Source organism: Tyto alba, unplaced genomic scaffold, assembly GCF_018691265.1.
Source record: "Tyto alba isolate M040663 unplaced genomic scaffold, T.alba_DEE_v4.0 Super-Scaffold_7, whole genome shotgun sequence".
Taxonomy (NCBI): Eukaryota; Metazoa; Chordata; class Aves; order Strigiformes; family Tytonidae; genus Tyto; species Tyto alba.
The window spans coordinates 24,791,684-24,818,369 of record NW_024881328.1 but is presented as its reverse complement, the minus strand read 5'-3'; the positions used below and the strand labels follow the sequence as shown (position 1 = coordinate 24,818,369).

The 26,686-nt window shown below is 44.3% G+C and overlaps 1 protein-coding gene and 1 long non-coding RNA gene across 4 annotated transcripts in view; one reads left to right on the top strand and one right to left on the bottom strand.

Annotated features, from left to right (window-relative positions):
• The window catches only part of CHN1 (chimerin 1), a 105,697-nt gene extending 88,348 nt beyond the window's left edge, over positions 1–17,349 (top strand). For all 3 annotated transcript variants that reach the window (XM_032989679.2, XM_032989680.2, XM_032989681.2), the window contains 5 exons: positions 10,252–10,425; positions 11,140–11,217; positions 12,382–12,519; positions 13,524–13,629; positions 16,419–17,349. In XM_032989679.2, the coding sequence (XP_032845570.2) occupies positions 10,252–10,425; positions 11,140–11,217; positions 12,382–12,519; positions 13,524–13,629; positions 16,419–16,590 (668 nt within the window). In that variant the 3' untranslated portion in view covers positions 16,591–17,349. The remainder of the gene's footprint in view (positions 1–10,251; positions 10,426–11,139; positions 11,218–12,381; positions 12,520–13,523; positions 13,630–16,418) is intronic.
• LOC116960874 lies at positions 16,767–25,871 on the bottom strand. The gene is made up of 2 exons (XR_004406640.2): positions 24,913–25,871; positions 16,767–19,119 (listed from the first exon to the last, which is right to left on the bottom strand). It is a non-coding gene; the product is annotated as an uncharacterized LOC116960874 (long non-coding RNA).
• Positions 25,872–26,686: the final 815 nt, after the last annotated feature.

Below are 26,686 nucleotides of genomic sequence, written 5' to 3'. Positions count from 1 at the left end.
TCAATAAAAATAAACAGTATGAAGGTTTGCAGTGCTGCATGGTGCTGTGGAATGAACAAATAATATTGCTTCTATAATTAAACTCAAAGTGCTTATGATTTTATACTGCTTGCTTTTTTTTTTTTTTTTTTTGTTAACTAAAGTAGAGCTGATTTTCTGGGTTTATGCAGATTTATCAATTATGAATTTCCAAAAGCTTCCAGAGACTGCTTTTCTTTCCTCCTTATGCGGATGGTAATAAGTACTGCATGTTTCCTTTTTCCTCTTTGCAGTGTAGAGAAACATATGTGTATTAGATGACTTCATAGGTTCAGAAACTATAATTAGGGCTTTCTATCTTGCAGAAGGTTTCATATTGCAGTTGGTAGCTTCCAGTAATTTCTGTGATCTTATTTACATTTTAAAATCCCATGTTGCATGACTGTACTTGCTTGCTCAAGCGTCAGCAAAGTGTTGGGGCAGGGGGAGGCTGAGGTTTCTCGGGCCGTGCTCAAGGTCATTGCACACAACCAGGCGAGTTGGTGATGTGCAGCGTCGTCAGCTGGGGTGCGAGGAGGAGCCGGCGAGGAGCCGTGGGGTGGCGAGGCTGCCGAGCAGCGCTTCTTCAGCCCGGCAGGTCTGGTTGCTGCTACGTGTCCTGGGTGGCTTGCTTGAAGTTGAGGAGCGGGAGAGTGGGGCTTTCCCGAGGGCGGCGTGGGTTGCAGAAGGGCCACCTCACTCGTCCTCCCCTCACCACAAGGCTGGCGTTTAGCTGCTGGCCAACCTCAGCAATAGCTGACAGAGAACCAGGGGCTTCCCAGATGACTGATTTATTCTCATAAATTTCATAGAATTCAGTGTCTGGTAGAGGAGAGGGACTCCAGGCAGAGCCCTGTGGAGGTGGAGATGGCAGGACAGGCTCAGCAGTGTCACAGACTGCCTTGTCTGTGCCTCACCCTCAGCAATGTCCACCTGCTCCCATCAGCTCAGGCTGTACAAGCCATCAGAGCCAGAAGCTGAGCAGATCTGGGCTTTTCGGAGGAAAGTTGGAGGTGCACAGTTATATAGTGAGGACCTGTGTAAACAGCGTTAATACACTAGTGCAGAAGAGCTTTAGCTGGAGTGCCATGAATTTATATGAGTCTTTAAAAAACAAAAAGTACTAATTTTGCTTCTGAACTGAGATATTTTAATATGGAAACAATGAGGTACAGTAAACAAGGAGCCACATAAGGCCATTGCCTTTCAGAGTGGATTTGTACTTGAGAAAAATTACAGCTTTTAGCAGGAGGCAGCCCACTTGCATTCAAATGGAGCTCAATGCCACTCCAGGGAAATCCACAAAATCTGTTTGGTGGTCTGTATAATAATTCTATTGAAAATACCTGTGAGCAAAACTGCACTGATCGTATGTGATTTTAAACTTTTTAAAGCATTTGCTTTTTATAGCAAACAGTTGCACATCTCAAGAGAACTCTGCTGTACAGAAAATCATAAGTTTAACAAATAGAAATGGATTACTTCATGGGCTACTCTCAACCATTTCAAATCCTCATCTCTGCAGAAGCACAAAAACATGCAAGGAGATAAGTGTGGGACAGTCCAAGACTGGACAACAAAGATTAATGTCAACCATTTCAGAAAGGAGGAGGACTTGGAGGAAAAAGTGGAGCTTATTTCTAATGGCTGATAGATTAGTTTATGTCACACAAACTAAGCCAATTCTTTGAAAAATAATAAACCAGAACTAAACACTCATAACAGTACACATGCCATAGCAACCAGCAAGGATGCCTTAGCAACTTGGACTGCCTTGACTCATGCTTTGCTGCAGTCCAGCATAACTAAATGTGTCCCCCTCTGCTAAAATACAGCCTTGAGTGCATTCAGTATCTCGTCAGGTACAGTCCTGTATGATTAACCCCTGGATAATGGATTCTCCCTAGCTTATCCTTGTTTGGGTGTTATGGCAGACAAACAAGTATGAATTTTCTTTCCATAAAGAGAAGTAGATGTAGGCACCGTGTTTGCCACCTGAAGGGTGGTTATTGGTTGAAGTAAGATGTTGGCTGTCATCTTGACTGCAAAGGTTTCGGCATTAATGGAAGCCACCAAACATGGGAAGACTTTATTTTCTTCCAAAATTAAGACTTAGGGCGATGTCCAGGATTTGGATCCCGCAGGAAACAAATTAGTGGACTTAATCTGACTCCAGCAGAACAGGAATAATTTCTTTTTCCTTCAGTGTTATTCTCTCACATTTGTTTTTTATTTCATCAACTTTTTTAAAGACAGATTTGCTTCCTTAGAGTGAGTCTTCATAAGAGGCATCTGCCCTACTGCCTCCGAGGGTCATGCTTCCAATTTTTGCATCCTAGCCACAGTCCCTTAAAATTTTTGTGAGATGAAGACTCACCTGTATGCAAGGAATCTGCCTTTTCCAATGCCATGCTCCATCTCCAGCATGCTTTCCTGCAGGCTTTTGCTGTAAGTAGAAACGACTGAAGAAGTGTTTGAAATTGTAATGCCACCAGCTTGCGTAAACATTGAAGCTCAGCAGAAGCTAATGAAGACATAAGAGTTTACCCCAGCTCAAAATCCAATGCATGAACTTAAAAAAATGTATTCTTAATTACATTCCTCCTATGTAAGGCTCCCCCGTGCTCACAGAGCTCATCCCATTGCCCAGAATGTGTTCAGGAGAGAAACTATAACAATATCCAAAGAAAATTTGCAGATACGCACCAGGGAGTTCATTTTATGAATGATACAAACACGTTAACACCCGGTAGCATTAACAGAGAATAGAGTGTGTTCTCGGAGACTAGAGCATGGCATTAATGATGCTGTTAGTGTACTACCTGAGTAGACTTGCAGACAGGTAGACTAGTGGACTTGTCAACCTGCTGCATGTGTCCCGTGTCCTTCCCCAGCCCATCAGAACTGTTTGTGTATAATCCTCTCCTTCCTCTCTACCCTTTTGTTTGTAGTTCTTAATGATTAAGTGATTTAATCAGAAGATGGGGGTTTTTTGGAACAGGCTGGTTTAAGAGCATTAATTAGCATGTATTAAAGGGAAGATGATTTTTTTGACTGTATTTCACTGGATGATTTTGATAGTGTTTCGGGCTGATTCTTTTAGCACCAGGCAGCACCACCCTCTGAGTCTGTATGTGAAGCATCATTTCTGCTGCCTTGATAGATTTAGATTTGCTCTGAACTATCTTAGCCTGCCACCCCTGTAGCAGTTGCCTATCTTTTGCTTTCCTTGGAGTAGTTCACTTTACTCTGAGGAGCTGATAGAAATAAACTTGCAGTTAAACTATCGGTGTGGGGGTAACCAGCTGCCACTGGCTGAGCCCAAGCAATATTGCTGCCAGCCCTGACTGCAGTAAGCCCCAGGAGTTAATTTTCAGAAAAGTTGACATACAGTCTCAAGGCAGGATTGTTCTGTGAATTACTGCTGAAGTGTTTAAATTCCCCATTTCATCCATTTCCTTCTCCAGTAGTTGAAAAATGTACAACTGCCCCATTTCCTTTAATGTTTTGTTTTGCCTTGCGATTAAATCCTTTGTGCTGGACAGCCCTGTGTTCCTCCACTGGTGTGTAAAGGATGGAAACCACGTTGGAGCCTGCCCATCCTCAGGCATTAGTTGTGTGGGCACAATGCTCATGCTTTTAGTGCCTGGAAGAATGGCTGATGCTCTTGTGACAGTAACTGAGCAAAGGGGAAGGCAAGGTGTGCTTATCATGTTGCCCACTCTCAAGGTATTTCACATGCCTCGCTCATGATAAGGTCCCATTTTGCCCACACTTCTCCCTTAAAAACACATCCTGGCTTCTTCTGAGATTTACACTCAGATTCTGCTGTTTTCCCTGACTGTGTAGGGCACGGTCAGCCAGCCCAAAAAGGGGAACAAGAGCAGAGCAAAGCCACAGAGGTCAGGGTGCTGTGGGAAGGGGACTGTTTGGAGAACAGTCCCTGCCCACCTCGGGCAGGCGGTGATGCTGTTGGAGGAGATGCGCGCTGCCTGGCAGACTGTTCCACAGGCTCAGGATCTTGTGGTGTTCCTGTGATGAATGAGCTCCAAAATTTTGAAATGCTAATCAGGCAGCAGAGCCTGGCTTCAGAGCCGTTCCCATGGGGAAGCTATTCTGGAGCTATATATTCTTGAAACTGTAAGTCCTAAAAGCGGCTGTATCTCCAAGCCCACACAGACCTGGAAGCCTGGAGCAAGCCAGCGGCCCATCAGGGATCTGTGGAGGAGGTAGGCAGGTGTCGTGGCAGGAAGCCAGGGAAGTTTTTGAACAAACTGACTCTGATCTTTCAAGACTTCCAGAAAATCAAACCATCGCCACCAAACGTGTCCAGCTTTTGGAGGCACAGACATATGTATTCTTTTGATTTGGGATAAGGGAGGATTGGCTTGTCTGATGGGCTTTTTTTCTTTTGGTTTCATAAGCCCAGATTTTTCTGTAGTACTAGGTGATTTTGTTGCCAGGTAACTAGGTGCCCTCTAGAAATTCCTTCCGAAAGAATAATGTACCCTATAGTGTGTGATATAGTAGTATAGATGGTAGCAGGTTTGAGGGAGCATATACATATGTTTGGAAGCAATTTTTGCCATGGCACTGCTTAATAAAGTAAGTGGCTTAAGACTCTGGTGGGACCAAGGCTGCTTCCAGATGTGCATTAACAAATGGCACATACGTAAGGCAGTGTAGCAACTCCTGTGTTGCCACCCGAGCTGGAACAGCTCTGCCGAGGAGGAGGAAGAGGGCAGACCTTCCTTGCATACCCCTGCCTTGTGCTTGGAAGCACAAAGTGCAGCACGCGGGGCCAGGGGCATTGCTACGTTCACGTGCTTGTTCGCACACGCTGCAGGCCAGGGAACAGAAAATGTTGCTTCCTCTGCTATAGAAGAGAGCATTAAATTATTAAAGGAAAGCTACTAGCTCATGACTGATTGATGAGAGCAAATTCCTTTCTAACCTTTTCACCCTTGCAAAAGTAACGATGCCAATACTGAGTGCTTGTGTAGAGCCTGTCACCTTGGCCTGTCAGCTTGGCAGAGGTGAGGGCGTTATCCTGGCTGCCGGGCACCGCCTGGACCTGCCCCAGGCAGCACACGCGGCCAGCGCCCCGGCTCCGCACGTCCACTCTCCCACGCTTACCAGAAACCTCTGAAGAGGCTTTCACAACTTTTTGCAGATAATGTAAATCTACCTTTTAGCTCTTAAAGCTGCTCTTCAGGGTGGCAAAATGCATAAATTTTCTTGGGGATAATTCAGAAATATAATTAGAGTGATGTATGTAGCATACAGTCTCATTCCAATGGAGCATGATCAGCAGCCATGTTAGCCAGTAAATCATAAACCAAAGAAAATCTAGAACTGACTAAAGTAAAATCAGCAGTATAACAAAAAGCGACAGCTAAGTATATTTTCATCTCTGCAAATATTTATAATGTGTGCTCGTGGGGCAGTATTAACGTACATGCATCTTTTGGCTCTGCTCATGCATTAATGTGAACATGTTATTTGTTCTTTCAGCCCAATACACTAACATCAGTATTAGCTGCTTCTAAAACATTACCAAACCTTTTGCTAGGCACAGTAGGAAAGTATTGTCAGGCTGGTTTTAAATTTAATACCTCTCATAGAAGTAATGTCACAGCCCACCTGAACTCCTAGATCAATATGCTATTAAAGTCAGGGCAGCTTATCACAGACTTTTAAACGTGACATCTGAAATTTTTCCTTTTTTTTTTCTTTTTTTTTTTTTTCCTCCCCTCCTAAATTTTCAAACTTTCTATAAAATCTTGAATTTATGACTGCATTTTTTTTTTGGTCACATTTGGTATATTTGAATGGTGGCTGCAGTTCTGCACTGTAAAAAAGGAATAGTAAGCGTGATTTACAATTCTAATCCCAAGAAATCATCTCTGTATAAGGTGAAATTCTGGTTAACTGAAGTCAGCAGAAGTTTTCCTATTGACCTGCAAGGGTTCGTGACTGCATCTTTTAAATCTGTCCTGTATTACCCTAGGATTTATCAGCAGATGCAATACTTTAGGGGGATTTTTCTGTAGCTCGTCACCAATTTGTATAGCCAGCCAGCAGGTAAGCTCTGATGAACTTCAGCAAGAAATGGATAAGGCTCCTGGTTACTTTAGATCCAGAGTAAAGCTGCTAACACCAACTTAGCTATTCTGGATTTATTTTGATATAAGCAAAAGTAAATAGACCCTAAATTTGAAATCAAATTAATCCTCTTGGTCTTAACAAACCCAGACAAATTGTGAAGCTCATGTGCAAACAAGGCAAGCAGTCCTAAGACTTCGCTGTGTGGCAGCATGCAGAGAGATTCAGGACTCAGCTTTCTTGTTCCTTCCTAGTGGATTCTAAAATAATGGCTTTTGAAGCTTTCATGAAGCATCTGTAATGAGAACAGAGAACATTTTTACTTAATAATATGCAATTTGCAGCATAATTCCTGTCTTTTAGTACTAACAAGTAAGCTGAGTATAGTGCTGGCACATAAATGCTCTGTGGAGAGGAGGACTGACCTCCTGCTGTTGTGCCTTTTACCTTGTTGGAGTTAGCGAGACATCATCCTTCATCCCAAGTTATCAACTGAATCAGAGACTAGTGACTGAGGCATGGCTGTTCTGCCTTTCATGAAGTATTGTTAGCTGGGGACTGGGCCCACCTGGTAGAAACCACAGCATCTGTGAGTTTCAGCTTCTTTATTGGAAAAAATACAATTTTCCTATTGCAAATTCACTGAAATTTCCTAGAAGTATTTATTGATGTGGAATTGCTAAAGTAAGGTGGTCTCCTATGCTTATGTAAGAGGCAGAGAGCCTTGATTGTTAGAAGGATATTGTACAGCCAGTATGCATTTTCTAAGCATTAAGTATCTGAAATATTTCTAGGTTTTAAGTGTTTCTCAGGAGTGTTCATAAGCCCTTAAGCATTGGGCTGGTACATAAAATCTAATCAAATGCAAAGGAAGAAATAACAAGAGAGGAGAAAAGTTGACTTTTGCATTTGTAATTATTATTCTGATACTAATGAGGTCAGATCCAAAGCCCATTTGAATCTATGGGATTAGCAATAACACATGTCTATTCAGAAGCAAGGTTTTCACATTGAAAACATCTCTAAGTTAGACGTTTTAAGGAAATTAAACTTTCTTCTGTATAAATATAATTAGGATTATCTCAGTGAATGCAATAATTGTTTTAAGTATAAGAAACTTGGAAGCATGTTTTCCCTTTTTTGGTATATTTTAGTCTTAATTATCCTTGGATTCCCAGAAACATAACTCTGAGCTATATTGCTGTCTGTGTGAAGCAGCTAATTTGCACTTACAAAATTGCTCATGAGTCCTCATGAGTAAGACGCTGCCATTCCAGTCTTGTAGACATCATTTTTGACAGACATTTAATTTCATTTCATTGCTTCTTGCAGCAATTTTAGGAATTCTATGTATAATAGTTATAATTGCATTTGTAAATATTATTGCAAAGTTAAGGTTTCAAAATAAAGGAAATCAAGAATTAAGATTTCCTGTGTGGTCTTAATTTGCTTCCCTTCTGTGTGTGCATTAAGACGTTGCCTCTAATTATTTGACTACTTATTATTTTTACTCCACAACTTCATCTTTATTCTGAAAGCAGAACGGGTGGTACTTGCTTAATAGCACCTAGTCAGTGTTTTGTCTTCTTGTTGTTAAAAGTGCTGGTCTTACTAATGGCACAGTAGTCAAACCTTACGCCAAAGGTGAGTGATTTTTCCTCTGCATTTCCCCAGGCATTTAATGAATTTGTACAAGACCCAAAGAAGGCAAGAACAGCTTCTCCTTCCCTTGTTACAGCTGAAGCACTGAGACACTAAAGGGTTCAGGTCACATGTTTCCAATTAATTTGAGTTCCCTATATAAAGCACAGAGGGACCTGGTTTTATAATGTTCAGACAAAAGGTAGCACTGGGCATAGATATTTAAAGCCTAGGTGTTGCTCCCCTTGCCTGCAGTGGCTGGCGTGCTCAGTGTTTATTGGCGCCCCCCCCCAGAACCACAGGTAGAGCAGACGCTGCGCATGAAGAGGTGGTGCAGCGGTGCACCCTCCAGTTTGGGGTCTTAGAGCACTTGATTAAATGTGGGGCTTAAATAAGGGCTGGGATGAAAGTCAGTGCTTTGGCTGCTACTGTTTCCTCTCTGTCACAAAGGAGGCAACTGAGCTAATGCTGAAGGAACCCGAGGGACCAAACCGAACTTCTCCATGCCTGGAGGGGCAGCGGCTGGGCCTGCCGCCGCCCGGGGCTCTGGGACAACCGGCTGCCAGGTGCAGCTTCTGGGGCGAGCCCAGGAGAGGGCTGTGGCTCAAAGCAAGCCACCCAGGGCAGGCCCCCCTGGTACCCCGGGGGTACTGCTTGCTGGCAGGGTAGTGGGTTGCATGGCTTTGCCCAGGGTGGGGTTCGCAACACAAGGTGACGACCGGGTGGGAGATCCAGCATTCACAGCTCCCTGTCTTGTGTGTCAACCGCTCCGCGCGAGGAAGGGAGTCACTCCTGCACCGAGATAGCTAAAGAGAATTTTAATCAGCCATTTCATCTGGGTCAGGGTCTGTGCAAGTTTTGACTGATTGAAGGTGACGTGCCGAACTTTAATTGCAACCGGAGATTGGATGTTTTACAGAGAATCCTAAGTGACAAAGGTTGTTGCTTTACGGGCCTGTTAAGTAAACAGTGCTTTTAGCTGCAGGCTGCAGCTGACTTGGTGGAAATCAAACTTAGTGATGAATTCTTGGGCTTACTGTTTTGGAAAGAACAAAGTCAAATAATTTATGGAGCATTAATGGAAATACAAGTATTGGCAAAAGCAGCAGGAATGAAACACGAAAGGAATCTATACAGACAGGTACTCAGTACTGCAGTGGGAGAGGAAAGTGCAGATTTTCATCAAGGCATTGATCCTTCAAGCTCCTACATCCCTTAATTCTGCAGAAATCCAGGGGACTCTGAATGGCAATGCAGCAAGGTCCAGAAATGCAGAGCTGGAGTCTCGGTGTTTACTGGGAGCAGGTCAGAGCCCGGCAAATGCCCTGGCTGCAAAGTGCCGCCTTTCTTGCTGCTTGCTATTCCCTCGCAGGCACCTGTGAGTGCACTGCAAAGCAGGAGACATGGCAGTGCAAATGGAGTCACTGGGGGCAGTGCAAGAGGCTGCTCCATACACAGGCCTGCTGCCTGGTAGTGTTGATGGCAGTGTGAGCTTAGCTTAAAGGGGACTGCATAGCTGTTCTCATTGTCACTGTATAATTGGTGGTGTTTTCTGAGATTTTTCCTTCCCAAACCCTGAACAGAATGTTTTGAATGGTTTTTAGGCAGAACAAACCCTTTTCCATAACTTGTTTTCAATTAAGTTTCACTTAAACTAAAGCTCATTCTCAGTATGTTTACAATAAAGCTGTGAAGTTGTTTGTTTATGTTTTTAAAAAACCGCAACAAATTTTTCCTAAGTCATTTTCAAAGTAAATAGAATTGTTTCAGTGCCTGCCAACACTTTGTTTCAGAAATGCCCTGTGACATGGCATCAGGATTGCGGCAGCTGTGCCTCAGCGAAGTCCTTTGTAAACTGCTCAGTAGCAAGAAACCACCAACCAGCTTGGTGACCCCTCTGCCTGTTCTTCGGGTCCCCTCCAAGCTGGGGAGTGGACCCTGTCACTAGCAGTGCTCAGCAAGGGCTGCCAGACCTGGCAGCCACGTAGGGGTCCCTGCAGCGGTTCAGACCCTGGGCCTGCCCTGCTGACGCGTGCTGCAGAGGGGCTGTAGCCCTCCCAGACCCAGTCCCTACCTTCATCTCCCCCAGGAGGTGCCTGAAGTGCCACAGTCCGGGCCTACGTTAGAGCTGTAGGTGTTAGGAAATCTGCAGCAACTTGGGGAGAAAGTTTAGATCGTGATAGTGACATATCTAACAGTGGTGGGGAACATAATTGACCCTTAGATCCTGATTCCAAAAAATATATCAAAAATTTGTCACTTTGTGTTAGATCTTCTAGGGATAGAAGAAATGTCTTGGGTAGAAAATCTGTCTTGCTTCAGGTCCGTCCCTACCTCACGCATTTGATGGCTAAGGGGTCACAGCAGAAGTAGTGGTTGCGAGATCAGGTCAGATCCTGCAGGAGCCGTGCGCACTCCGCAGTGCTGACCTCGGGATGCGTTTTCACCAAACACCAGCCTAATCATCTTTTCGGGTTTTTTCCTCAGATTGTGGTTTAAATGTGCACAAGCAATGTTCCAAGATGGTCCCAAATGACTGCAAGCCAGACCTGAAGCATGTCAAAAAAGTGTACAGCTGTGACCTTACAACGCTAGTAAAAGCACACTTCACTAAGAGACCAATGGTAGTAGATATGTGCATTAGGGAAATTGAATCTAGAGGTAAGACATAGTTAATGGACTTTTGTTGCTTTACTGATAATCCGTTTAGATTGATCTGGGTCATCTGGGTTTCTGCTGAATGTATGATTGCTCAAAACAGATTTGAACAAGACATTTTATGACTGCCAATTACCCTGCACAGCTAATACTATACTTTGCATTATTTCATGGTTCATACCCATTTATAATTTTTATAGATTCTGCTAGAAATTCCTTAATGGACAATTACTGCTCTATAGTTCTATATTGGCACCTATCTTTCCAGGAATATTTTTATTTAAAAGATTAAGTGAATGTGCTAAAACAAAGGCAGTTAGTATTGGTGTGTTCTCTCTTGGTAGTTGCCCTAGCCCACACTGAGTATCCTTTTCTAGAATTAGAGTATTTGTTTTCATCCTGAAATAATGACTGAACATCAAGTATGCTAATCTCAGTTATTTTTAAATCAGTTGTAATTGGTTTAATATATTTCTTCAGCTCTGAAATCATTTGCATAAACATAATTTAGTGCTGATATAACAAGGCTACTAGTGCAAGAGTCAGAGTTAAAAGGCCAGAATAAGATTTCATTGTGAAAGAAAAGACTGATAAGGCTTTTAAAACATCTCTGCTTTTTCTGCCTTAAAGGCAGTTCTACCTGGCAAAGGAAGAACTGAGTGGAAAGAAACTGTAAGATTAAGACTAATTTTAATCTTGTTAAAATGATTATTGCAGGTCTTAATTCCGAAGGACTGTACAGAGTCTCAGGATTTAGTGATCTTATCGAAGATGTCAAAATGGCATTTGACAGAGGTACAGTCTTTCCTGCATGCTAGAACTTTGTGCTGATGTATTAAATATACACAGTTTTTCTGCCCAGCCTCTGTCTGTCTTGTGCTTCACTGTATCAGTGGTCTGAAGGAGTCTGGCAGCTGTGCTAGCAGAAGGGGAGTCTCCCCATCAGGAAAGCATATCAGCTTCACTTTGACCTTTATTACCAAAATCTACTTTTCTACTTCCATCAGCATCTGTTCCGCAGTGATGATGTGCATAGGAAAGGACAAGGCTTTCTGAACTACTACCCTAGTCTGAAAGTAAAACTACACTCGGTGGGGTGGGGGAAGGACAGAGGGCAAGTGGTACCGTGCCTTAAGAGGGCTGTGCAATTTAAATCCATATTTCTGGATGAAAGCTCCAAAATAATAAGATTAACACAGTAGTGCAAACAAAGTTTGAATTAACACAGTCTAAAAGAAGGTCAGTGAGAACAAACTCTTCTCTCTGAGAAAGCACAGTGGGGAAATTAAAGGCTTTCCAGCTGCAGTCCCCCTGTCCCAGTAGAAATCAAGGCAAAAATCCATGTTGGAAACTCTCTCCTGTTTCTCTGGAGGACTGGACCTATTCAGACAACATCTGCCTCCTCTGCAGTGTTAGTAGGGTGGGGATGCACTGGAGAAGCCAAGTTCTGGATCTGTGTCCACTGCGGTCAGGAGTAGGTAGTATGCTGTAGCTAAATGGTGAACACATGTTTTTCCTATAAAATGAGGAGGCTGTGGATTAAGTTAGTTTTCTTTCTTTTACTTTTTTTCCCAGACTTCCCTGATTTCTCATTCAGTGTTGACAAATGTGTTGTTTGGCAACGCAGTGTGTTCAGAAATAGGTAAACCTCCACACATTAATACAAGATAGATACTGCTAGATCGGACAGGCAGGTTTTTTCCAAAAAAAACCCTGCATTTTTTGTAATAATTTGAAATGAAGAAAGGATAGGTTTCTCTATAAAGTGCTTGAGGTTTTCACCCTTAAACGATGAACTTCACAGCCCAGTAACTCTCTGTTTTGCTTATAAAAGCCGAAATCTGTAATTGTGTCCTTTTTAATAATGTTTGCTTAAGCAAGTTATTATTTTTCTTTTGAATGCTGTTTTACATCTGTTTACATTTCCAAGGCTTTAATGTCAGTGCCTTCTCCACACAGATGGGGAAAAGGCTGATATTTCTGTGAATATGTATGAAGATATCAATATTATCACTGGTGCACTTAAACTGTACTTCAGGGATTTGCCAATTCCACTCATCACGTATGATGCCTACCCAAAGTTTATAGAGTCTGCAAGTAAGTATAACACACTTTCCTCATGGTTTTCCTTCTCAACCTTTTCTTCTCCTTTTTTATGCAGTACTTGCCTATTAATTTAATAGCTATCCCATCAGCTCTTACCCTGCATGCACTATTTGGTAAGGATTTCAGAAGTAAATATGCACTGCACATTATGACATGACTGCATGGTGCTACGTGGTCATGGCTACATTTTATTTTGCATTTGTCACCAGGAATGCTTCATTTTCATCACACATTATGGATTACGTTGCTTGTATGTCTTACATGAATCCCTGGTACTTGACAGGGACATTTAAAGTCTATTGGTTTTATGTTGCCAGAAATAAGGTGATTTATGAAAATGTTTAGAAATAAGAAGTCATTTGTTTCTAGAGGTGTCCATTTTGAGTGTTTTCATAAGCTGATAAGCACTCATCCTCAAGCCACCTTCAAGGCTGGCCTTGCAGACAGCGAGCTGTAACATCTCTCCCAAGCATCCTGGCTGCCTCAAGAAGCATCTCTGCAAGTAGCAGTCACACCAGCCACACCTGGAAGGGTGTGAGGTAGCCGTGGGTAGAAAACAAGGGCCAGATGCTGGCCTTACTGCTCCTCTCCAGAAGGGTCTTCCTGAGTAATATGGACACAGCCAAAGATGCTGATGGCAAAATTCCCAGTACCTTCTGCTGTCCCAGGGTTGCACCTGTAGATTATTTCTGCAAAACTAGTCCAGTCAGCAAGAATTGCTAGGGAGAATTTTTTTAGTGGGCTGCAGGGAATTTTCCAGTGGAGTGCAGTTTGCTTCAGGGAGTTTTCTTTGTCCAAAACCAGCCACATCCTGACAGTGCTCTGAGCACCTCTTTGGATAGGCAAATCCTCCACTCTGAGGTCTAGATAGGTTCTGGAAATCAGTAATCCAGCAGAGCTGTGAGACCCTATCTTCTCTGCAGGCCACCGTTGTTGTCTTTCTATGTGTGAATTCTGGCTGTACGTGTGGTGACAGCTGAGCATCTGTGTTTCAGAAACCACCGATCCGGATGAACAGCTGGAAATTCTCCATGAGGCGCTGAAGCTGCTGCCGCCTGCACACTGTGAAACGTTACGGTATCTCATGGCGCATCTGAAGAGGTAGGTGGACTAGCTGGAAGGAACTCTAAGCCAAACTCATTTTTAGCAAAGTCCATGTTAGGACCTCCTGAAAAGCCTGGGCAAGGCCCACTAAATCCTGTAGACAGATCATGGCAGGGAATGATAGTCTGCACAACAGCGAACACCCAAACACTGGGGTTTATTGCACGTAAAGCGCTTGCAAAGCATTTAAAGGAAATAAGTAAAACCCCACACAGTTCTGAAGCACAAAAGTAATCTGCCCAACAAATTTCCTCTATATTTAAGGTTACAGTGAATATTTATGGTAAAAAAAAAGCATTCACACCTTTGAGAGTAATAAGTCATTCCCTGGGCAAGGAACTAATACAGCTTAATGGCTACAGACTGGTGTCTTTCTGTGCTACGTCTCATCTACCCTGGTCATCCCTGACACTCTAAAAAAGGTGGCACACACTTGGCTTCAGCTGATGCTGATTAGTCACAGTGTTAATTGGCCCTCCAGCTACACATCTGGTGCAGTCTGCCAGCCTTTCCTCATCAGCGTGGAGCCCCTTGTTCCACCTGCCGCCTTCTCAAAACTGTGGGAGCATAAATTCTGTCTGAGGTTTCTCCTGCTGCCTGAGACATGATTGAAGTTGGTCAGTAGGCTGAAAAATTGTTAGAGAGAGACTGACAGATGAATATCCAGTACAACAGCACAGGTTCTATTTCTTTCAGGAAAGCAGGGGAAAAAATCAATGTGACATGTTAGTGTATCCATTTCAGTTTCTCAAGTAGCATGAACTCGTCGTCAGTATAGAACACTCATTCCTTTTCCTTAGAAAAATACCTTCTTTCAAGCTCTCTTCTGCTTTTTTCCTTTTGTGGTTCTTCGACAAGTAGGAGTAAGTTGACTCTGCTGAGTGCCTCAGGCAAACTTCAGCTACAAGGTTTCTGCCTGATTTGTCCATTTATTTCAATGACATTTCTAATGGATGTTTTAGAAGAGACACAGGGATGAGAGATGTGGGAACAAAAAAACCCACCTTACTGCTTGTGAATTGTGAAGCTAATTTTTCCTTACCTTGTTCAAGAGTAGCTGTTGCTGCTCTAGTTTGCAAGTTGCTTTTGCACAGCATATTTCTGGTATCGATGAATAAGGTAGGTGATGAAATTCACTCGTTTTTAAACTTCCTTGTAATACATTTGCTAAAAAGAGCCATGGTGCTTAACAGGCGGTTGTTTTGCTGCTGAATTCAGGTAATCAGACACAGCTCCTTTATCTAGAATAATTACACTCTGAAGACACAGCAGCTTGGAAACATCAGTCTGATGTAGTTTAAAGATAAAAATTAAGGCGGAAGAGAAAAAAATGAAGAAAAATCTTGAATGGTTTTGTTTGTTTGTTTTTGTATACCAAAGAATTTGTTCACGCAATGGAAGATGCCACAGCAGTGGAAAGAGAAATAATTTAGCCAGGCTCTTTCAGTTGCGGTCCATGGATTCTTAGCTGTTTCTAAGGAGCCTTGGGCGAGGCAATTCACCAGGATAAACCACGGCAGAAGCTTAGGCTGCAGGGCATGTTCGTGCCTGCTGCGCCCGTTGCAGCGGGCAGCCGCCATGGGCGCAGGCCGTGTCGGGGTACGCGGGGCAGGCTGGCCTCCTCCCGGCCCCCGTGTGGGACCCTACGTTCCCCGTGCTGAGGCAGAGCTGCGCAGGGGAGCACCAGCTGCCTCTGCGCCCACGTGAAGAAATACCTTCCCTTGATCCCGGAGTCCACCGCGGCTGGGCAGCAGAGACCATTCTGGCACTTGCTGAGCAGATACGTTTCTGTGCGTAGCCCCGGCAGAGGATGCCTCTCCTGTAGGTATAATTCTTGGGCAGACTGCCTTTCCGGAGGTGGCCTGCAAACCTGCCCTGCCGCAGAGCCGCAGCCCACAGCTTCGAACGGGTCGGATTCCTGTGGAGCAGCAGAATGCGGCCTCCCCACCGCCTCGTCCTTCTCTGCAGACAGGAACCAGGCGGCGGGAGGCTTCGCTGCGCGGGGGGCTCGGCCGGTCGGCAGCGTCTGAGGGCCCCAGAAGCAGGAAGGGTGGAGGCGGGCCTGGCAGAGCACAGGTTTAATGACCTGCTCAAGCTGCCGCTCAAACGAGGTTACAGTGAGACCGTGGCGGTTCCAAAACCGCCACAAAAAGATGATTCACTTTTTTTAGTACATGCCACAGGACATAATTTGTCTTGAAGAGGAACCAGGCATCCACCTTAGCACGGTTAGCTTGTAGTGCCTGAAGACAGGGAGTTCACGTGTGATGTGCTTCACCCCCACATTGCCGCCGTGTGCCAGAGAGAGGAGCAGTGTGGCCACGTCGAGCTGTGCCACCAGGGGAGCCTGGGCAGAATCCCACCTGGGTGGGCACAGTAGCACATCTCTAGTGACCATAAAACCACTAACGTAATAACAGGCGCGCTCTGCTCCCCGTAGGAATGGCCTCTGAATGGTGCCACTGCAAAGAGCGAAAGCAAAATTGTTCTGATTTGTCTGAACTCAGCCCCCTCCCTTGCCACAGGGTACCGAGCCCTCCTGCAAGTCAACCTGGTCTGTGTGCACGGTAGGAGGACAGAGACTCCCCAAAAGCCCACACAGCATTTGCACTCGCTAACCTCTGAGTGTTTCACCCCACATCCTCCACGTGTCCTGCTGAAACAGCAGCCTCTCCTAGGCTTTGGGGAAAGGCAAACATTTCTGTCTAGTTTCCCTGACTTTCAAGCATATGCAGGCACGGTTTGGCACAGAGGGAATGTGAAAAACACTGTCCTTTTTTTTACAGAGTAACGCTCCATGAAAAAGAGAATCTGATGAGTGCAGAGAATCTGGGCATAGTTTTTGGACCAACTCTTATGAGAGCGCCAGAACTGGATGCGATGGCTGCGTTGAACGATATCCGTTATCAGAGACTTGTGGTGGAGATGCTTATAAAAAATGAAGACATTTTATTTTGAATATTTTGGGGGTTTTGTAATAAAAAAGGAAGCAACAGTGTTCTATGGATGAAGGAATATTTTAAAGTAATTTAATGGCTCTTGTCGCTGAATTCCATATTTGCTAGAGCTTTCGATGTATTCAGGATAAAAATGAAGGAACTCTTTGTCATTTCTGTAGTGCCATTCAGCTGATGTTGAAAAAGGTTAACACATACTTTCCAGTACTAGTAATTCTGGGTGTTTATCATGTTAAAATAAAAAACAAAAAGCCTAAAGCTATTGCATGATTTGCTCCCTGTTCTCCCTGTTCTGGTGAGACTCATTCCATGAAGAAAACAACTGAACTGGTGCAGCATCTTTGTTCTGGATAGTTTGTGATTGTAATTCAGCATGTTTCTCCGTGTAAACCTGTTGTGAATTTGCTTTTATGTTCTATGTAATTGGTTTCTGATACTAAAAAGAAGGCCGACTTATGTGAAATGGAGCCTCTGGCAGTTTATTGACATTTCATATCGTTCTCTGCCACTTTTGGGGCCAATTTCTTCTTGGATTTCTTTCAATTTTTTCATCATATAGTAATTTGTTTTTAACAGAAACAAAATGTGTACTTTAAATGTTACTTTAAGTAATTCTCCATGATGTTTTTGGTGGTTGCAGTGAAATCTGCAATGCTGAACAGTGTTCCTTTATTATTATTATTGCTATTTCAATTGTAATTTTGTATTTTTATCAGGCATGCATATATTAATTTATTAAATTTTGCTTTTAGAACTCTAACATTAAGCTATTTATTTTTACTTAAAAAACATGTTTAAAAAATAATTTGTTTCATTTTTTGCATTGGCACTTTAACCCTGAACAACCTGTGACTTAAAAAAAATTGAGTTAGGGTTTTATGGGTTTTGACAAGACCATTCTCATCTAAATACGTTGGAGCCTGACACTTTGCTAAGGTTCCCACAAATTCCTCTTTAGTTTGAAAATTTCTTTCTGCATTGTCCAAGATGCCTCTCAAAAATGCTTCAGAACTCTTAAACCAAAAAAGTATTGTCAAGCCATCTACTAATTCATTGCAGTTTACCATTACGCAGTTGTAGCTGCCCAGAGGAGATACACACACCACTGAATTTCAAATGCAAATACATTGCCACATTGCTTTGCACTTAAAGTGTTTGGGTCTGGTGCAAGTGCTTTGACCTGCCCTGCAAACACCATGGTGAGGAGGAGGAGGAAGAATAATCCCCTAGCAATCTCAACCAGCTGTGCTCCCTTCCTATCAGCAGTAAGGTGCCTCCCTATATCCCACCCCTTTCCTTATGTGCTTGGTGAGAAGAGGGGATGGCAGCTCTCCCACAGCTCCCCTGGAAGTGGGGAATGAAGGCTCCCAGGAAGGGAGGGGTGAAGCTGGGGACGCGCGCAGGTAAGCATGTGGGGAGTGCTGCTCTGGGCTGGGGGGGGCTGCTGGAGGGGCAGAGCTGGGGCAGGTTTTGAGAGAATCTCAAGCATCGTCTCTTTTTTATTTTAAATCTGTAGGATTAAAAGTGACTTGCTGCTATAACTCCTGTATTAATTAGTAAACATTATCACTTTATTTATCACAATGAACTGACACAGCTGGAAAACTGTATGCCTCCAACCACAACCTTGCCCCGCCCCAGCCCAAGAGCAATGAATGGCCCATATGCTTCCCAGCCACATCTGCCTTGCAGACTCCAGCATCCACATATGTTCACTGCTACCTTGTTCCAAGCCAACTCCTAAACGTACTGCACTTCCCCCCGCTGCCTCAACAGCATGCGATGCATTTCCTCACTCCTGTGTTGCCTCGTGGCCCTGCGTACCCCAACCCTCACACCGTCCCTCCTGCCTTCTCTCCCAGGGTACCTCGCAGGGGCTCTGGCTGGCTCTTTGCAATGCCCTGTCACTGCAATCGGCTCTCAGCCGGGGCAAAAACATCCTTTTCTCAAAGCTCCCAGAAGTAGCTGATCCAGGCACGGCTGGAGAAGGGCACGGCTCTGCCTCTGTGGCTCTGGCTGTGGTGGTGGCACCCTGTGTCCTTTGGCAGCCGCAGGGAGCCAGGGGAGCCCTCGACTTACCTGAGCAAAAGGCACCTGTTCCCCATTGCTCTGCAAGCAAACCTGAATTAGATAGTTGAAATCCCACTTCTAAAGCATATAGCAGGAAGCATGTAGTAAATAGGAGTAATTAGGATAATTACATTTTCTTCTGTGCAACATCCAGCTCCTCTGTCTTGGTGCAGTAGCAGATGGTGAGTGCTGCTGACACTAATGTCTGCTCCCCTCTCTTTAAAGATTTTTTTTTCAACTGCATTTAGAAGTAGCGATGGTCACTGAGAGGTGCAAAGTTGGAGCCGAGTCAGAGAAAAAACACTCAAAACAGCAAGCCTAGATTTGCTTTGGTGATAGTCAATCTCTCCAATGCATGCAGGGCAAACAAGGTCTGTTAGCTGCTACCAAGCGCTGATCTCCTGCTGGAGATGCCTTTTTTCCAGCAGAGTTTAACAAGTGTTTATAATCATGGAAGTTCCTGTAGTAAAGGCAAAAAAAATGAAATGGGGACCCACAGCTGAGAGAAGAGCAGTGAGTTTGCTGACCAACTGGAGAAAAAAAAAAAAAAAAAAAAAAAAAAGGAAAATACCAGCCCCCCATCCCCCAACCCACCTCAAGAAGCATAACTTTTCCTTAATGCCTGTCTACCCCCTCCCCTGAGAGCTCCCTAATGAGCAGTTATGGCAGCTAGTAGGCACAGGAGTTTAGAGGTCAGGTAGCTGAGTCCGTGCTGTAATAAGCACACTTTATTTTCCCTGAGTCTCACATTCTGATGAAATATGAAGGAAACTGCATGTCAAGTGATGATAAAGCTTCAGAATATGTTTAACAGCAAACGATCTCAATATTCAAGTAATTAAGGCAGACAGTGTCTGCTAAACACACTGCTCGCTCTACGTGGGACAAAACTGCCCCCCCTCCTCCCCCAGAGCACGTGTCTCAGATTCAAATGCAAAGGTTGTGTGATGAGCTAGGGACAAGAACGTGGGATGAAGCACCCCAACAGCTGATGAAGTACTTGCTTGACTTTGAATCCCTGGGATCTGCATCCAGTGACTTTTTTTTAATCTATTTACTTAATTGTGATTCTTTAAGTATGTAGGCAAAGCCTCCATTTTAATCTTGCTTTTGTTACTATCCTAATGAAACTTATGTTTCCTGAGTGGTAACCATTAAAGCAGTTAGTGCAGAAAGAAATGTTGTCTTTGCAATGAACTTGATACTTCTTTTTGCTAACCAAGAAGATACTTTGCATAGGCATATAAGCAATCACGTGATTTAAATTTCATTCATTCAAATTTTTAACTAAATGCAGAAAACTATTATTTTTAGTATTTGTATTAGTTAAATGACAATACAATAAATAACTTGGATCTGTAAGAAGTAAAGGTTATTACTAAATTGATTTGTTCTCTGAAGGGATTAATTTCCATGACGAATGTATGTTATCTCTAGTTTGGGAGGTGGCCTTATTGTCTCCACTGCCATGGGGTACATGTGGACAGCACAACGTGGGGCTGAGCAGAGACACTGGGGCCACCTCACTGACAACATCGAATCGAGAGGCAGTTGACCGCAGTCAAAAAGATGGGAAAGCAGGGATTAAACTGAGAAAGATTTCTTCCTTGGACTTCTGAGGAAGAAATGAGGGGCACTGGCAAGAAGTATAAATTGGTAGCAGTCAAGGAACTTGCATAAAGCATGAGGGAAAGCAAGTCTTCAACAAGGTTAAAGGAAGGCAAAATTATTAAAAATTATGGAGGCACTGAATAACTGTTGAAAATGTATGTCTAGCAAAAATTAAATATCAGAACTATTGGGGTGGGAAAGCTATTTAGGACAGTGCTTGGGGGCATAATTAGGAGCTTTAGAGTGGAAAGGGATAAAGGGAAGAAATCTTGTGGCAATTTCAGGAAAAGGTCCCAGCCGTGAATTAGCCCAGAGGTTTAGCACTTGGCCTCTTCTCCGCCAGGCCAGGCCCCTGCAGCTGGGTGCCCAGGATGTCCCAGCGTCCAGGGCAGGGGGCACCGAGCCGCCCGGCCCAAGCCCCCCCCGGCCAAGCCGCAGCCGTGCGCGGGGCCTCGGGCCCGCTCCTCGGGGCATGCAGGGCGCCCCTGGGGAGAGCCGTCCCTGCCCTGGGTGCAGGGCTCCTGCCCTGGATGGGGACGTGTCTGCCCCCGCTCCCCCCCAAGGGATGCCTCACCATCCCCGTTCCAGAGGGAAAACCGCTGCGTGCTGAGGCCGTACGCAGGGAGCCTGTGACAAGGCTTTGGGAGCCCTCTGAAATGAGGGAAGCAAGCTGCCTTCTGAAACAAGAGCGCAAACTTCTGTTTATGATAGATTAGCTGATGGGATGAAAAAAACTGTTATTTATGATTTTATGCAATAACCAAACTTTTCCTGCCCTTCCTCCTCCAGTGGCAAAGGAAGAAGTAAAGGCTTCTAAAAGGCCTATATGATATACTCGCTCTGTTCCTGACCTAATTTTTGCATGCCGATGAATGTTCCGCAATGTTTTTATTATAGCTATAATTATATTGCAATAAGGGAAAAAACATTTAGTGAACCTAGCAATCATAGATTTCTTTTTTAGTCATGCAAAATTACTGCTTAGCAACTGCACATCGGCCCTAGAAAGCTTATGTAATGCAAGAGAAGGAGGGTTAGGAGATGTGTTGTGGATGAAAGCGTTTGCTGAGCAAACCATGTAAGGCAAGACTGTGTTCTGCTTCGCTCACGTGCTAGCAGGAGCGTAATTAAATGGCAGGGGACGCGTGCCTGAGAGCATGGCGTGGGATGCTGGGTGCGGGGTTTGTTATCACCTCCGGCAAACCTGCCCTGGGCTGGTTAGCTCTGGGAGCTCTGCCTCCAATGGAAGCCCCGGCCCCGGGCTGATGCACCAGGAGGAGGAAGCCTTACATATGCATTAAGTGACCCAACTCTTCTTCAGTTCTTCAGCACGCTCTTCCTCTGCCTCTGGCCTTGGGCATTTCAGGTTGTACTGTCCTCCAGAGCCCTTGCACAGGATGATTATTTCTTCATGCTGGCCTGATTGGCTCTCTAGGTGATCCGGGCCACACCACAGAGATATTCTTGATGCGACCTTCTGTATCTCAATTTGGACAGCACTATTCGTTAACTTCTCTGTTGCTGGTTTCATGGTCGGAGTACCATTTTTTTCTTATTTGAACTCTCCCAAGAGTGATGTCAATAAGCTGTTCAAGGAATTTGTTTAAGAGCCTTTAGTTAGGAATCCTTTCCTATTTCTCATACAAGTATTTTGTTTTGAGGACATATGTAGCTCCTTGTATTACCCAGGTGTTTAGCACTACTCTGCCTTGGTGAATTGGAGCAAATGGTTCTTAGGCCTCTGGGAGCCTTTGATTAATGTATTTCCTGAGGCAGTTAGGCATTGTTTTGAAAAATACATTTGGCAGCCAACCAGGATCCATTTTCAAGCACTGTGTTGCCTGTAATTTTTGTTTCTTGCTATCACACCTAGAGTTTGACTGCTAAGCTTTTTCTCTTTCCTTCTTTATCTTCACGCCTTATTACCATGTCAGTAATGCAAATAGGATTGTCTAAGCTATTAAAATTACCCATTTTGTAGATTAATATTCATAAGGTGGTATATCCTAAAGCCTACTTGCAGGATCACTAAACCCAGAAGAACTTGGCACAGCACGATGCTGTTGCTCACTCCTCATTTACAGCACCTACTCTGATCTCAAAAAGGGGAAGGGGAGAGATTCTTTTAATTTAATTTTATTCTTTATTCCCTTTCATGTTCTCCAGCATCATGATGCTGGACATATGTTGTTTGTACCACACAATAACTCACACATGACATCTTCCAGTAAACCACTGAAATTCACTGAGTGAAAACCACAGTGGAAACCACTGAGATTGCCAAAGGTGGATTAGACACCACCAACATGGGGCAGCACAAGACACCTCACAAAAAACAGGTTCAGAGCCCATCTGAGCACCTTTACTAAAAGTGGGCAGAGGCCAATAATCAAATACAGGTGGAGGAGTCATATCATCTGTTGCAAGTTGTTCCCTAGGTGAGTTGCAATGACACTTGCAAATCACTTCCGCACAGAAAACTCTGAGCTTCTGGAAGTAGTTCCCCAACCCATACATGATCTTGCCTTTCAGAGAAAAGACATCATTTCCAAATGTGTTACAATACAATGGATACATTGGTTTTCAATCTTGTTCAAAAAAAAAAAAAAAAATAGCCCATGTACAGCAACCCAGATGCTCACCCTTCTTAATCATTCCAAATATGGTGCAATGCTGAGTCTCTATAACTCCTTCATGGCCCCTCATTGGAGGAAAAGTTGTGGTCTGCCCATGGATTACTTTGAAGTTCTCTCTGTGTGATGTAAATCAAGAAGGGTTGGTCTGAAGTAACAGCAAAGAAGTAGCTGGTGAGGATATCAGTAGTAGAGAAGGCTAAAGAAGGCGTTGGAGGTAATGTCATGGAAAGCGTGGGACGGCTTCTTCTGTGGTCTGTGTCCATCCTTGGGCTGGAAATCTCTCCCAGCATTATGAGGGATCTGACATTCTCCTTCTCTTGCGCTGGTGGGAGGAAAACCCCCACTAATGTTCCCTTTTCCATCTGCAGCTCTTATATCAGGTTTAGCCTCACTCCTAAGCCATCATGTCAGTTTGCTAATAGTGTTAATTAAGAACAGAAGTGCACCTACATGCAAGCCTCCTTCTGTTACGAGTAATTTCAACAGTGAGCTTTGATCTAGCTAAACCCCCCTCCTAAAGCTTCCTCAGGTTCCAGGCAAAGACTCCTTCCAGTATCAGAAATGAAGAAGCAAATATGCTTTGGAAGGTGAAGGTAACAACCTGAATGCTTTGCTTCAGCTAACGGTGCAGGCTGAGAGCCTCCCAAGCGACGGTCGCTGCTAGTGGGCAGGGGCCAGCAGCAGTGGGGGTGCATGGGCACCCCTCTCTGCTGTCTCCCTTAGCGGTCTGAAAGGGGCCAGCACGGTGTCAGTGGGGCATCCCACCCCACACCTGCCCGCTTCCTGCAGGTATGTTAATTTTGTGACGGGATGGAAGGCAGCTAATCTGTCTGCTGGTGGATGTTTGCGAGGTACATGGAAATTCTATCATCTGTGTCATAAAATGATTCAAATGGCCCAAACTTCCCTCTTCATTTCTTTGGGTCCCTTTAGTCTGCTTATGTCTACTTAGAGATACTAAGCGCCACCTCAGAGTGCAAGTGTTATCTTCTCTCAGCTGATCTCTGCTGGATGGCACTGATGGTCTGTATACCACAACGTGACATGTTGAATTTTATTTTTTTTCTTTTTTCCTCATTACACTGTCATGTGAATACACCAGAAGCAGTCAGAGCGATGAGGCTCTTGCTGCTGTCACAACCTTCCTGGAGAGCCAGCAGTCAGTGTACCATCCCTCCCAATACCCATCCCAGTACATCACCAGTGACCTGCAAGTGCAGGGGACACAGAAAGAGAAGGAAGGAAAGATATTATAAAGTTTTCAGAATTTATTACCTAAAGTAAATGGGAAAATTGACTAAGAAAAACGGTCACGTGGAGTATTCTCTTGTTTCTTAGTGAAGGCAGTATGGATTGGCCAGATGCTGTACAGAATGATACATATCATGTGGACACAAAAGGTTGCTAGCACCACAAAGCCGCTTGCTGTGCTGCACTTCAGCACACTGTGAGCTTTTATACGTGAACACAGACTGTTTGCTTGAAAACAAAATGCAAACTCAAGGGCCATGTGACGAGTCAGTGTCAATGTGGCCTTCATCAGCTAGGAGGATGAATTTCACAATTAGGCTAACCTGAAAACTAGACTTTGTTAAGAATCGTTAAGCTGGAACTCTACACTTGGTTTCAACACCAGTTCCCCTTATGCGGCTGTGACGCATCCCGCTTCTGCTCCGGCACTGCCTGTGTGATGCTCACGCTGCTCCCCTTGCTGCGGTGTGTGTTTACCAAGGTATTTCTCCCAACTGTGTTGAGTGTGGTGTTTGGGACTCCTGTCAATATTGGTGAGTAGGGAAATCTGCACTCGGGATTGCACATGAAGTCAAATTCCAAAGTTAGTGTGGGCTGTCAGAGGAGCAGGAACCACCTCCCGACTTCAGCCCAGCATTCGGTCCCACCCAAACGTGCCTGACCACTGCAAGCCCCCACCCCTCCGGCAGGAACCCAGAGCCACCACATGGTGCAAAACATATTCCAAAAGTGGCTTTTAAAAATACTTTACTTACCACTTTGATAGTGTTTCTCGAGTTGATGGTATGTTTTTGGTTTTATGTTCTATCAGTTATAAACACAAGCTTGTAAGTTCCCTGCTGTCCAACACAAGAGGACCGTGGCAAAGATCTCGCAGCCTGCCAAGAAGGCAAAATAAAGGTCGTGTGACAGGTGAGAGCTACACATTAGGGACCACAGAAGTCAGTATTTTCCACTAATTACCAACAAAATGGTGTGCATGTACTGGAAAAGATCCCAACATAAACAATAAAAGTGTGTAATTTAGCATGAGGTCAGTGCTGGGTAAAGCACACATCAACAAATCCAAGTATGTCATGTGCAGGAGCAGAAATCCATCCCTAGGAGCTAATGAACAGCCCAGGTAGAGGATGGTGTTTCCTGCATGTTGGCTTTTTAAAGACAACCACTGCAGCTCTAAGTGAGCAGGATGCTTTGCAGAGTTCTCTGTTAAGTGTTTTCTGGGATCAGCAAGGGCTTAGGGAGGGGACGCACTGTGTGTGAAGGCAGAGTGTGCTCTGCCACTTGGACTACTTCCAGAATCAAAAATAAAATAAACTTGTTCCTGTATGTTTATCCAGCTAATACTAGCAATGAGAGAATCTGCACCTCAAAGCTAGGTATCCCGGGGCTCTTGCAGGGTTACAGAGGTGTTCTCAGGATCACAGGAGTTTATCCGAGTTGCGCTTACTGCAGGTGTGGTGCAGGGTGGTTTAGCCTGCCTGCCTCTTGCCGCGATGCGGGCACTCCACAGGAAGCAGATGACGTCCAGATGGATGTCTGTGTTCTCATCCCATAGCCAGGGCTATGCGGTGAATGTGCCATGGGGTGCTCCATGTTCCAGGACTTAATTGCTTTTGTATTTGGGAGTGATGACATTGCAAAAGGGTTGTAGTCAATTATATCTTTATGAGCCAGCAATTAGAGAAGAGCCTGTGTCGGTTAAGAGCTAAAATGTGATTTTTATCCTTCCCCCCCCCCCAGCCCCTGCCCCGGTGAACTGGATAAGGGAAGCAGCTAACCAGGGCATCAGCTTTTAAGCATTAAAACATACCTCCCACAGTGCCAGTTCTTTCCACTGGCTGTGTAGAGGAGGTTCCCTCATAAAGTCTTCAGGAAAACTCTGAACTACAGAATACTGGCCAAAATGTGTCAGACCTCATAGGAGCTGAACAAGCAACTTGCTTTGGTGTAAAGCTTAAACTTGAGCAGCCTGCACTGCAGTTACTCCAGTGGAGAATCATCTGCATTTAAAAACAAATATGTGTATTTAAACATGTAAATGTGAGCATCCAGATATATACTTCGGGCTAAATGCTGTTTGTGGTCCCACTCATGAAAGCCGCTGTATGAAATGGGGTAGACTGTATAGTGGAAAACAAAGATATGCTTAAAACAAATTTGCTACAAACATCCATGGGGATAACACATATTTGCAGGATGGCTGAGGTGTGTCTCAGTATGGAAAACCACAACTTTGAATTTCTGTATTTGTGGAACTGAATCCTATCTGAGAATATGTACTGATGTGTGTATTAACGCTTAGCATGTTCTTATGGGCACTGGAATAAACAGGGGAAGTACAGTCCATTAACATCTCCAGACTATCGTTAATTCCTTGAATGCATTTCTTCTTGAAAATATTTACTCCCTCTGTTTTGCTCTTGCTAGGAATTGTTTGCGATCGTTCTCTTGCAAAAGCCCACTGCATCTTTTGTAGCCATCTGTTGCCATCTGGTGGCAATAGTGTTGGGCTGCCAGAGTCCTGTG